The sequence below is a fragment of the Mesoplodon bidens genome (assembly GCF_964165515.1).
Source record: "Mesoplodon bidens genome assembly, chromosome: 4".
Classification (NCBI taxonomy): domain Eukaryota; kingdom Metazoa; phylum Chordata; class Mammalia; order Artiodactyla; family Ziphiidae; genus Mesoplodon; species Mesoplodon bidens.
Genome location: NC_138160.1, coordinates 127,834,565 through 127,847,252, shown reverse-complemented (window position 1 = coordinate 127,847,252; position 12,688 = coordinate 127,834,565). Strand labels below are relative to the sequence as shown.

At 48.2% G+C, this 12,688-nt stretch overlaps 1 protein-coding gene across 3 annotated transcripts in view; it reads right to left on the bottom strand.

The window, feature by feature from the left end:
* ABLIM3 (actin binding LIM protein family member 3) overlaps positions 1-12,688 on the bottom strand; it is a 148,599-nt gene that overhangs the window by 31,709 nt on the left and 104,202 nt on the right. For 2 of the 3 annotated variants that reach the window (XM_081233976.1, XM_081233977.1), the window contains exons 9-11: positions 10,540-10,598; positions 8,250-8,321; positions 605-734 (exon numbers count right to left, since the gene is read on the bottom strand). In XM_081233976.1, coding sequence (XP_081090102.1) covers positions 605-734; positions 8,250-8,321; positions 10,540-10,598 — 261 coding nt within the window. Of the gene's footprint in view, positions 1-604; positions 735-1,225; positions 1,256-2,815; positions 2,972-8,249; positions 8,322-10,539; positions 10,599-12,688 lie in introns of all 3 variants that reach the window. The other variant, XM_081233978.1, reaches the window with a different exon arrangement.

Genomic DNA, 12,688 nt, shown 5'->3' with positions numbered 1-12,688 from the left:
TACGGCAGCAGCGAGGTGATGACAGCAGGGATGGGGGCTGTGCTCTCATGCACCGGGTCTGCAGAAACAGGCTTGACCCTGTTGTCCTGCTTCACCCCAAAGTCAGATTTTGTGGGTTCTAAGAGTCAACAGCACTGAGCTTCAGGAAGGCGTCTTTGCTCCTCTTAGCTCCCCACCTGGGCCCCTCCCTAAATTGCTCTGCCTGCTTCATCCCTAACCTCAGGGTGGCCCTCAGGTGAAGGCCAGGACACTGCCCCATTTCTGATCCTCTGGTTCTGCCCTCTGGATGGGACAGGACAAAGGATGAGGATGGAGACGTTTTCTTCCAGCCAGGACGGCTGGGCTTCCTGCCACTCCCCTCCCCGCAGCAGCACGCCACCCACCTTCCTGCTGCATCTCAGGACCACGTACCCCTCTTCTTCCCCTGCCAGTGGCATCTGCAGGGACTCAGTGAGGCCTGGGTGGCCACGAGCCTCCAGAGGACCATGTTGTAATGGAGATAACCCAGGGAAGCCCCATGCTGTCTCAGCAGCTGGGGACATCTAGGCACTGTGTTGTCACCCCTGGCCCTTCCTGTCCCTTCGGGAGCTTCCCCCGTCCTTACCGGAGCGGTAATAGTGATGAGGAGAGCGGGAGAAGGTGGGGGACATGCCCTGCCGGCCGTAGGTGGGGGAGTCGATGTATCCTGGGCTGGAGGCCCGTCTCTGCCGGAGGTCCAGGTTCTCATAGATGTCCTGGGGGAGGAAGCAGGGCCATAAGCAAGATCTGCAATTGGGGGGCCTACAGGCCAAGGGTCCAGCAGTCAGGTGGGGAAGTGACATGGAACCTGAGATCCCAGGGGCTGAAGCACGGTTTTGCCCTTCTGAATAGAGACCCCCTCCCTGGGTTACATGCACAGCCCGAGGAAGGCTGCAGAGACTTTCCAGGGCCTTCACCCATCACTCACATACCCTTGAATGGAACCCGTGGGTCAGGACCCTGGAATCCTGGCCAAGGATCACAGAAGCATCAGGGAGGCCATCTCTGGGTAGAAAGGTTCGCTCCCAGCCATCTCTACCCTTTAAGCCACTGCCACTTCCTCCAGGTCATGCTCCTAAGTCTCCCTCTGTTTGCATTGGGGGAGCACCTTCAGGGGCTTCAGTGGGTTGGGGGGAAATTGGGGGTCTGCTTGGTCAGCATAAAGGACACAATTATAGAAAAGGTCTTCTGGAACCAGTTTAATTACCTGGGAGTAGGGAGATAAGGTCCCCAGCGACTTGGAAGCGAAGTTTGAAGGCAGCCATGGAAGGAGGGAAAGGAGAGAGGAGGGCAAGAGGGAGGGACAGAGAGTGGTTACAGGGGGCAGAGAGAAGCCTGCAGCTGCCCCTTGTCCCCCACCCCAGAGAACGGCCTCAGCTCCCCAGAATATCAGCAGTGCTCACGGGTGGGAGGAAACCTTGAGACTATGCTCTTTTTACAAATGGAAAAAACTACAGCCCAAAGAGGGGATGAGATGGCTCGGGGCCCCTCAGGGAAGAAGCGGTAGGGTCTTCACCTGGGCCCAGGCTTCTCCACCGCAAGCTCAGAGCCAGTTCATGTCCCTTCCCTGTGCCTCTACCAGTTCACGCCCTTCTGTGGCTCATAAGGACAGGACCCAGGGCAAGGCTCCCAAATGCAGGGCCAAGCAAGGGCCAGGCTGATGCCATCAATGTAGGAGTTGGGGCGGGGGGGCAAGCTGGGGATGGAAGGCACCGCCTGCAGAGGGGATGGCGCTCAGCTCCAGGGCACCCAGGCCAGGCTGGACCGTCCATCCCATGCTAACACAGCTTCTTAAATTTCCAAGACAAGGCAGAAGTGCAGACTCTTATGTGAAATCTCCTAATGTTTAAATGTTGACAACTAATTTACATTTTAAAAAGACACTCTGTGAGTGAAACAAAACAAATCTGGGGGCTGGCTGTGGCCTATGGGCCCCAGTTTGCCATCTCTGGCTTCAGGGAATCAGCTTCTACCAAACGCTTGGTCCCCTTTTCCCGGTCCATTTCAGACGCCAGAACGTAGAGAATCTCAGCATTGGGGTCTTAAACCAAATGGAACCCCATTCTCCTTAAGAGAGGAAGGGGATAGTGCTGAAGTACGGATAAGGCCGGGGCTCCTTCTGAAGCTCCAAATGATCTCAGCTCAGGGGCCTGGGGTGGGGTGAGAAACCTCCTGGGATGTAAACTGTCAGGACCTCCAGGGTAACAGCCACCCTGCCTTCTCCAGGAAACACTTTCTCTTGTCCAGCAACCATTTAATTATTTCAAAAGCCTTCCGATGTGTACTTTTTATAAGAGTGTCTCTTGCTCTGAGCACAGGGGCTTAAGGCCAGGGGCAGCACCCAGAGAACCTACCTAACTGGGAATTATAAACCTAAATGGCCACTGAGCACAGCTGGGGATGAGAGCCGTAGGCTGTGTATAAAATCTCTCCACTGTAAGAGAAACAACAGCTCAGGTGATAAGTGGTCACAGGTTCTTGGCTTTTATGTTGGGGTTCTCAGAGAGTAGTGGGGATTGGGGAGAACTGGGGAGCCCATGTCCTGCCTATAGAGGGAGCTGCTCCCCATCTCTAGGTGGTGGAAACACTGGTGTAGTGTTGCCAGCTCCGATTTTTCAAGAGAAGCCAGATTTTGGATGAAATCACTTGATTTTTAAGTGTTGAACTATAAATACCAGTTTAAAAGAGTCTGGGGGCCAACACTACGGAGGCTGAAGTCTCTGTGATGGAGGGGCCTGGGGACCCTGAGGGCCCTCCTCTCCTCCAGCAGCCCCAGAGAGAGGGCGAGATGCCGTACCTCTCCATAGCCACACCTCTCCAGCATCTCGTCGGACGTGTATCTGGAATGAGGCTCGTAGGAAATGAGGTCGGGGCGTTGTACCTCGTAGATGGACTTAACCTTGGGGAGAGCTGCCAGGTCTTTGTAATTAAGGATCTCATTATCCACTTTAGCCTGAGGAAGAGGGAAATGGACAGGAAAGAAGCAGAAAGATAAGTGGGAAAGGGGAGAGGAAACAAAAGCCAGGCATAGAGGGGGATGAGCTTCTCCAGCTAGGATGGAAGACTCACAGAATGTGAGAATAAGACAGGTCATTCATTCCACCTGGGCTCACATTGACACCACATTGACAGAACATATGTGTGAGGTCCTGTGCTATATAGGAATGATCTCCTCCAAATGTCAGGATGCCTCTGTGAAGTAAGTGTCAATATTATTCTTATTTTTTAGGACAAAAAAATTTTTAAGTTTGTATGGAAACACAAAAGACCCCAAATAGCCAAAACAATTATGAGAAAGAAAAATGGAGCTGGAGGAATCAGGCTCCCTGACTTCAGACTATACTACAAAGCTATGGTCATCAAAACAGTATGGTACTGGCACAAAGACAGAAATATAGATCAATGGGACAGGAGAGAAATGCCAGAAATAAACCCACACACCTATGGTCAATTAATCTATTGACAAAGGAGGCAAGAATATACAGTGGAGAAAAGACAGTCTCTTCAATGAGTGGTGCTGTGAAAACTGGACACCTACATGTAAAAGAATGAAATTCAAAAGAATCTAAATATACATTTCTCCAAAGAAGACATACAGGTGGCCAAAAAGCACATGAAAAGGTGCTCAACATCACTAATTATTAAAGAAACATAAATCAAAACTATAATGAGGTATCACCTTATACCAGTCAGAATGGCCATCATCAAAAAGTCTACAAACAATAAATGCTGGAAAAGGTGTGGAGAAAAGGGAACCCTCCTACACTGTTGGTGGGGATGTAAATTGGTACAGCCACTATGGAGAACAGTATGGAGGTTCCTCAGAAAACTAAAAATAGAACTACCATACGATCCAGCAATCCTACTCCTGAGCATATATCTGGAGAAAACCATAATTCGAAAAGATACATGCACCCCAATGTTCATAGCAGCACTATTTACAATAGTCAAGACAAGGAAGCAACCTAAATGTCCACTGACAGAGGAATGGATAAAGAAGACATGGTACGTATATACAATGGAATTATTACTCAGCCATAAAAAAGAGGGAAATAATGCTATTTGCAGCAACGTGGATAGACCTGGAGATTGTCATGCTGGGTGAAGTAAGTCAGACAGAGAAAGACAAATATCATATGATATCACTTATATGTGTAATCTAGAAGGATGATACAGATGAATTTATTTGCAGAATAGAAACAGACTCACAGACTTCGATGGTTGCCAAGGGGGAAAGGTGGGAGCGGGGAGGAATAGACTGGGAGTTTGGGATTGACATATACACACTACTATACATGGAATGGACAGTCAACAGGGACCTGCTGTATAGCACAGGGAACTCTACTCAATATTCTGTAATAACCTATATGGGAAAAGAATCTGAAAAAGGATGGATATATCTGTATGTATAGCTAAGTCACTTTAGCTGACTTAGCTATGGTACACCTGTACACCTGAAGTTGACACAACATTGTAAATCAACTATACTCCAACATAAAATAAAAAGTAAATTTAAAAAATATGATTCCTATTTTCCAGATGAGGAAACTGAGGCTCAAAAGATTCTGCAACTTGTACCACTTAGCCAGTAGGGCTGAATCCAGCCTTCCAAACCCCGCACAGTGAGGGCATCTTCATTCACAGCATCCTTGAAGAAGATGATGAAGATTGTAAAGACAGAATTAATCATGGCAGTAAAACACTAGCTAACACTTGATGACCACTTATTGTGAGCCAGACTCCATCCTAAGTCCCTTTTATGGTTTAACTCCATTAATCCATACAACCACCAACTCTAATAGTACATACTAATGTTATCCTCGTTTTTGCATAAGGAAACAGGCACAGAGAAATCAGTGAACTCGCCCAAGGTCACAGCTAATAAGTAGCTGTACCAGAATTCAAACCCAGGCAGTCTAGCCTGGGAGCATGCCCCCTCCACTGGCCTCTCCTGGCTTCCCAGGATGGCGAGTTCACTGTCTTAACAACTGGCAGAGGGCTGCACTCAGAGAGCTGCTCCTCGCATCAAACTGAAGCGAGCCTCTACCTACCACCTGCCTTGGCCTGAGTTCAACCCTCTAGAACCACAAGGACTTAGACAGCTTCCCCCGCTCAGGACAGCTTCCATCTCGTGGCTCCTGAAGCCACGTCCTTTCCACATCTGCGTCTTCCAGCCATTCCCTCTGTTTCTGGTCACCCTGTTTCTGCTATGGTCAGTCAGGATCTGTCCCCCCAAAACACTGTGGCTTACAAGGTCCTGAGATGAGGTAGATTAAGAGAGAATCCAAGGAGATTGTATTATCCTATAACATTCTCCCAGTGTCTGGGGGGCCAGGTAAATCTCAGGGCCAAGACTGCCATAGAGAGAGCAACTTTCATAAAGACCTGGGGACTGTTGATGTTTTAAACACTTCCCAAGGCCCTTCCACTCCTTCATACCCATCCCATCCCACTGCTGTCTGGGCACCGTGCTGTTCATTGTCTGCTCACCCGAGACCCACTGCCCACTCCTCCTGGCCCTGGTCTGAGCTTGAGGTCCCACGGACTGTGTCACAGGCTCCCTGGCTTTCAGCTGGGTTTGGCTAATGAGAGGCACCTGCAGGCTGAGGCTGAGTGGAGAGAGGGGCTGCGTACATGTCTCCCTTGCACCCACCCTGCCCGGCCGTGATGGACTCGGCTCCTGTCCCGGCTGCTCTGCCAGAGATGCAGCTCTGGCCAGCCCTTCCCTTTAGGCTTAGGGTGGTGACAGCCTCCTGCTGTTGCTGACTCTGGATGCCACACTGGGTCTTATGGATCCCCTGACCCTGCCCACAGTTCTGTACACACTCCCTCCACACTTAAAGCCTTTGAGGTGTGCCATCTCATTTCTGCCAGAGACTGCCCAGGCCAGACACCCACAACTGTACCAATTTGGCGGGGTGTGGGTAGAGGGAACCTTATTAGGAGAGTCCACTTGCTGAATTAACTGCTGCCTTTTATCATGGGATGTTAGATTTTGACCTTGAGAGCTCTTGGCATCTTACAAACTTGTCAGTATTTATCTGGGCACTTTACTCCAAACCTCAAAAATACTAAATTTATATTTCTTCCTATACTTCCTTGTTTACTGGGTTATAAATGAGCCTTAGGTCTGGAGGCATAGGGATGGAACAGAGGCATCCTAACATAATTAGCCAGGAAGGAAGGAAGAGGACACATTGGGCTGGAGATGATTCCAGCAGTCAGTGGGGAGTGGAGCAAAGTTTGAAAGAACTTGCCCCCTCCAGGTTCACTGATCATTCTATTTTAATACCAAACCTCCATATTTATGAACACTGAACCAATACTGGATCTCTCTGCCCGTTACTAAATGTCCCAAAAGTGGTTGGATGGATTCTTCCCTGAATTTGGAAACCATGTGTGGAATGGTCTGACTTAAAACATGGCTCACATGACAAGGGCAGTCATTCCCCAGAGCAGCTGGAGGTGGGAGCAGGAGGATACAGGAGGGGAGACACAGGCCAATGCTGGGATATGCCAGGGGTAACTGGTCTCAGTGGATAAGCCCCCATTTGAAGGGCACAATGGCAGGTGTCTCCAGCTGCTGCTGTTCATCTGTAGCGGGGCTGCTTCTCACAGGGGCAACTCTACGAGCTTCCTCCAGAATGCCAGGGTGAATGTCATCTGGGCCTAACTTATTTCACAAAATTTAAGGCGGCTTCCCGGAAGCACAGGGAGGCCAGCTAGCGGGTAGTGGCATTCTATGCAGCTGTGTGTGTCCGCTAACGCTCTTCTGGAGACATGCTCACTTTTGTCAGTAACCTTCTCACCCTGTAGGCCCTGAAACTAAGCTCATTAATCCTACTGTGGTCTGGCCCCACCCACAGCACCAGGGGAGCTATCATCTCTCTTGTTCTGGACTGGAATCTTCAAGGAGGACAGCCTGTGATCAAAGTCTCTTATCTTTTGTGGGAGCCACATGGCCGTGCTGACCCATATTGAAGCTGCAGTCAGTGATAACTCTTAGGTCTTTTTTCATTTGAACAGAGGAAGAAAGGAAAGGAAATAGTCTCATCAATGGACATTATCCAGGGATCAAGGATGAAACTGAATGTGGATCTGGAGTGAAAAAACGATGAAGTAATGGTGGGCAGGGCCTACTCAGGGCTGGCTTGTTTGGGGACTGTCTCTAGAGCTTCTCATGAGGAGTGGGTTTCCTGCTCTGGACCACTTCCCTCCTTTCTGGTCTTCATGGCCCTCTGACATGAGAAAGGCTGCAAAGGTTTGCTGACTGCCAGGCCCCTCGCCTGCTCACTGCAGTCCTCTCCGGCTCTGCCTTCCTCACCTCTGTTACCTAATTTCTGTTTATCTCTCAGGCGTGGGCTTAACTGTTTCTTCCTCAGGACTCTTCTCCCAACTGGTCCTAGACTGTCAGGTCCCTCTGTCCATCTGCAGCGTCATCAGAGCACCCTGCACTTTCTCTCCCTAGCACTTATTAGAATGGCATCTGATTATCCATGGGCTTATGGGGTCAATGTCATGAGGACAGGCATCAGGCGGGTGCAGCTCGCCAGAGCCCAGCACTTAGCCCAGAGGAGACATTCAGCATGCATTTGCTTAATGAATGAATGAATAAATTACATATCCAAGGGACCTGTGAGGTCATCTGACTCAACTCTTGTCCGTTCTGCCACATCCCTGCAAATGAGGAGTGTCTCTGTGTTTGAATGCTTCTGGGGCTGGGAACTCAGATACATGCGCGTAGTTTGCTCCATCCCTGGACTTCTCACATGACTAGAAAGCTCTTCTTTATGTTTGCAAACCCTTTATAGTCATGTTTCCACATTCATATGGCTTCTTCCTCCTGTCTGCCTCTTTATCACACGCCACTATCTCCACATCAACATCCCACCCAAGACCCACTCCAAACACCACTCTGACCCAAATTTCACTTTGCCCTGGTCTCAAGGACTCAGGGGGAAGAGGCACATCATATTGGTTTCAGAGCTTCCACTGAACTTGATGTTATCCCTGTAACGATTTACAAGGCTGTGGGTTCTGGAGGGTCTGTGTCTTAACCTGTCCCCGACTGCATCCTCAGGACCTAGCACGGAGTCTAGCACATGACAGGCACACACTAGATATTGGCTGGATGGAAACCTGACTGCTGTCTTTGGCTGTCCTTAGAGACTCTTTAATTAACAGGCCTGGGGATGAGCAAGGCTGTTCGGTGGCTGAAAAGTGATACATACGCAGATGACTCGGTTGGGTGACCCGATGCTAGATCCAGGGGGTGAGATGGAAGTTTCAGACGTCCGCCTATGCTGTGGGAGAGATGAAGACAGAGGGTGAGAGACGGCATCTCCAGCCTTGTGGGGAGGGGGGAGATGGGGCTATAAGAACGCAGTTCTTCGGGGAACATTAGCAATACTGCTAGAAGCACTCTCTGGCTGTTTCTGTAGTGTCTCTTTATTTTCTGTCTTTTTAATCAATATCTGCTTGTGAATGAAATTGGAAATGCATAGGACTTTATGCTGTTGAACAGGATTTTTTTTAACATATTTTAATTGGCCTCTTAGATAGGAAGCTACTCATAAAACTCTTCATTTTGGCTTATCCCAGTCAATAATGTATTTACTTTAAATGAATAAAACTGGTTGTCATCATTCCTTAGCAGTTTGTTTATACAAAACATAAAGGTAGGTTAAACGTCATGTAATTGCACAACATACTGATTCTTTTTATAGTGTATCCATTGCAAAATGACATCAACCTAAGTGAGAAACTTACAAAATCTTTCTCTGGACAATGGCAATGATGGACTAATGGCTCCTTTAACAGAACAGCACAAAGTTTATCTTGCTGCATCTAAGAGCATGATGTGGTTAAAAAAGTAAACAGATTGGAAATCAAGGACTACTGGTAAACTATGCGATTTTAGGGATCCTGAATTCCTGATCTGTGAAATGCAGGGGCTGGTCTCAAGGACTGCTACATTCCCTTCCAGACCTCTCATCCTGCAATTTAAAGCATTCTAAGTTGGACTATATAGCACTGTCTCCCAAAGTAGATTGCGAACTAGTGTGGCTCTGGGGAGATGAATTTTGGCAGAAAATTTGATAATACTGAGTCACAGAGTGAGAGAATAAAATGTAAAATTTTATTTCAGTCCTCTTGGTTAGATCAAGGAGGAAGTCTTAATTTGGTCCTAATACATTTCAATAACAATTGCTAATTCCACCTTCCACACCTCACCCCCCTCCCTCCTTTTTTTTAAATAAAGAAAGTTCAGGTAACATGATTTAGCTAGAATTTCTAAGAGTTACTGTTAAGAAATATTTCATTTTCAATGAATTTACTTTAGGGTTAACCTTCTATTTATAAAAAATAATACTGGTTTTCCACTGGGTGATATAAAGTTTTATTTTAAAATAAGTTTGATTAAGTAAAAAGTAGTGAGTTGATGTAAAGAAAAAAATGAAGCATATAATAATACGGGTGATACACAGATACAGCAAAAAGCATCGGGGTTGTAGAGGGACAACTGAAATTTGAGAAATGCCAACAAAGAGAAGGAAACTGTGGAAGAAAAGGACAATAAGGTTTTCTTATACCTTAAAAGGGAGAGGCCTTGGAAGAAACAGGGGAAAAAACTCACAGCTCAAAAAAAAAATATGCATCCATAGACCAGCTCTTTCACAAATGAAACAGATGAGATGGCAAAGGGGATAATGTTTAACCAGCTGGTCAGAAACTGTACACGTGTTTTTAGTTGAGATTCTAGCAGGTAACTTTAATAGCGTCCCAAGGGCCAAGTTGATATCTGGGGGCCAGAGTGTAGAGACACCCCAACACACAACCCAGGTCTCCCCTCCATACCATCAAAGACTCAGGAGCTGTGCCCCACCCCTCCTGCAGTCCTTGGATCAAGAACTCAGATTCACAGGACTTCCTAGTACTTGTCAGAGCACAGTCATTCAGAGGGACACAGGACCTCAGCTGCTCTAGCGTGTGCCTGGGGACGCTGGCTGTGCTTCTGCCTGGCTGCATTACTGTGGGCAAGTCACCGCCCTCTTTAAGGCCTTGGTTTTCTCACAAGCAAAGCAAAGACACAATTCCTAACCCACCTGCCCAATGGTGTTAAATCAAATCAGACGGTGGCTGTGAAGATGCCTTGCAAACTGTCAATTTCTGTGACAATTTTAACCACTGTTATTAATGACCTTCAGCTGGGGAAAAACCATGGCCTACGTGCCTCAGAGAGGTCACCATCTTGGTAAGTAATGGGAAGGGTATAGCCTCACCCCAGAAACACTGAAAACTCACATTCATACAGTGCTTTACCGTTTTCAAAGTGCTCTCACATTCAACGTCTTAATCCCTTCAAAAACCCCATGAGGTGGATGTTACTATTAAAGAAATCCAAGGATACAGGCACACATTTGAAAGTGTACACACTAAGGAATGACTCTCTAGTAAAGCACAGTGCCCCCAGCCTGCAGCTAGAAGTAGCTGGTTTGGTATCACCACCAGCTTGCTTACCTTTAACTTCTTCTCTGCCCGGGCTGCCTGTTTGCAGATGGGGTGCCAAACCTCAGAGCCTAAGGGGCCAGGAAAATAACAAAGCCTCAGACCTTTCACGCCTACTAGAATTTGGGGTCTCTCTCCATCCTCCACCTCCGTTTACTCCCCTGGCAGGGCATGTGCCTTGCACAGCAGCCAGGAGGACCCCCTGGTTTTCAGATCTCTGCCGCCACATCGATTCGACCACCCGTGCACTCTGCCTGTCCAAACCCTGCCCTTCCTCGAGGTCCACCTCTCACATGACACCCTGTGACCCTTCTTACCTGCCAGCTGGGAGTGACTTCTCTCTCCTCTATGATCCATCGTTCTTCGTATCATTCCCAGCACATACGGCCTTAAAACATAGTAGCTTGTGGATTTATCACTCCCACTAAATTAAGAGCTCCTTCTGGGTGGGAGCTGAGCTTTCTTCATTGCTGGGTCTCCCATGGCATCCAGCATGGGGCTTTGCTCTCAGCAGAGGCCCCGTACATGTTTGTGGGATGATTCCATGAGTGGACGATTGGCAGTGAGTGACACAGAGCAGGTGGTCAATGAATGAATGAATGAATGAATGGCAGTGGAGGTGAAATAAAGTGACAGACTGCGGTGAACTCCAGCCTTCCTTTCTCTTCAAAGACTTACGACAGTCTACCAGAGCTATCACATTTAAGGGGAGGGGGTGTCATGATGTATATTCTGCTAGAGAGCACTATCCTGACCTGCTAATTTCTAAGAGACTCCAGACTCTTCAAACTTAGCATATTCGGCTGCCCACATTCTACTGTGGATGGGGGTCCAGCTGGCCAGCCCCAAATCAGAGAGGCCAATTTGGAAAGGCATGAGCAACAGGTGGCTGGTCACGTGCTGAGGAGAAGCCCCAAATATTACACATTCCCCAAAGAAAGGACAGGTGTCCTGGATTAGAGGGAAAAATAGGAACATATTATCCCTCTGGTGCCACTGCTCTTGTAATCAACCCTAAAAGGAAAGGAGCCAGCAAATGGCTAGATTCCTGAGCACCCAGATGGCATTTGTTTGTCTGACTTCGTTTTTAGAATGTCTTTTCCATTATGGTTTGTTGCCTGGAACCCCTAGGACTGGATACTGGCTAAGTGACAGGGGGGTGGTGTAAGGTTGAACAATGAGGCCTAAGAACATGGTGCTGAGAGGAGGGGCCCAAAGTAAGGAGCCCTGCTGGGGCTCTGCTCCGGCCCAGTTTCTTCATCTGAATAACAATGAGGTGGGCTTTGGATGGTCTGGGAGATTATATCTTAAAAATTCTGGGCTTCCCTGGTGGCACAGTGGTTGAGAGTCCGCCTGCCGATGCAGGAGACACAGGTTCGTGCCCCGGTCCGGGAAGATCCCACGTGCCGCGGAGCGGCTGGGCCCGTGAGCCATGGCCGCTGAGCCTGCGCGTCCGGAGCCTGTGCTCCGCAACGGGAGAGGCCACAACAGTGAGAGGCCTGCGTACTGCAAAAAAAAAAAAAAAAAAAAAAAAAAAAATTCTAATTCTAGGGCCAGTTTTGTCACTTGTGGGATGGGGCTCTCTGATTCTTGTTTGCTGATGTTCTTGGGTGTTCCTAATTGGTTCTGTATGAGATTACTTCCTTCTAATGTAAAGTGCAATGGCTCTCACAGCCCAGTAGAGGGACTCTGGGTCTGCAGCTTGATCCGGCAATCTTAGGGTGTGTCCACTACCAAGTGGTGGGGTTGGGATCCTAGCTTCGGGAATTATTAGGGAGAGCATTTCTGGTCCTCTCCGAGTCGCTGCTGAATCCACCAGAAGTTGTTTATGGCAGTGGCTCTGGCAGGAAGCACATGTTACAGGTCACTGTAGGAAATGGATGCGGTGGACACAGATGCCTCAGAAGGTTGTGAGATTAAGTGAAAGAGGCACAGGGAAGATAAAAGGTCAGACAGAGGCTCTCAGAGGGGGAAACGGTGTGTAAAGCGAGGACATCAGACTAGATGGTCTCTCCATGCCATTTGACGTATCTGTTCTGAAATAAGGCTGAAACCACAGATGGCTTCAGCATTCTGCATACTGGAAAGCAGGTTTTTGTAAGTGTGTGTGGGGGGTGGATGGGCGGGGGAGGGATCAAAAGGGAGAAAGAAACTATAATTA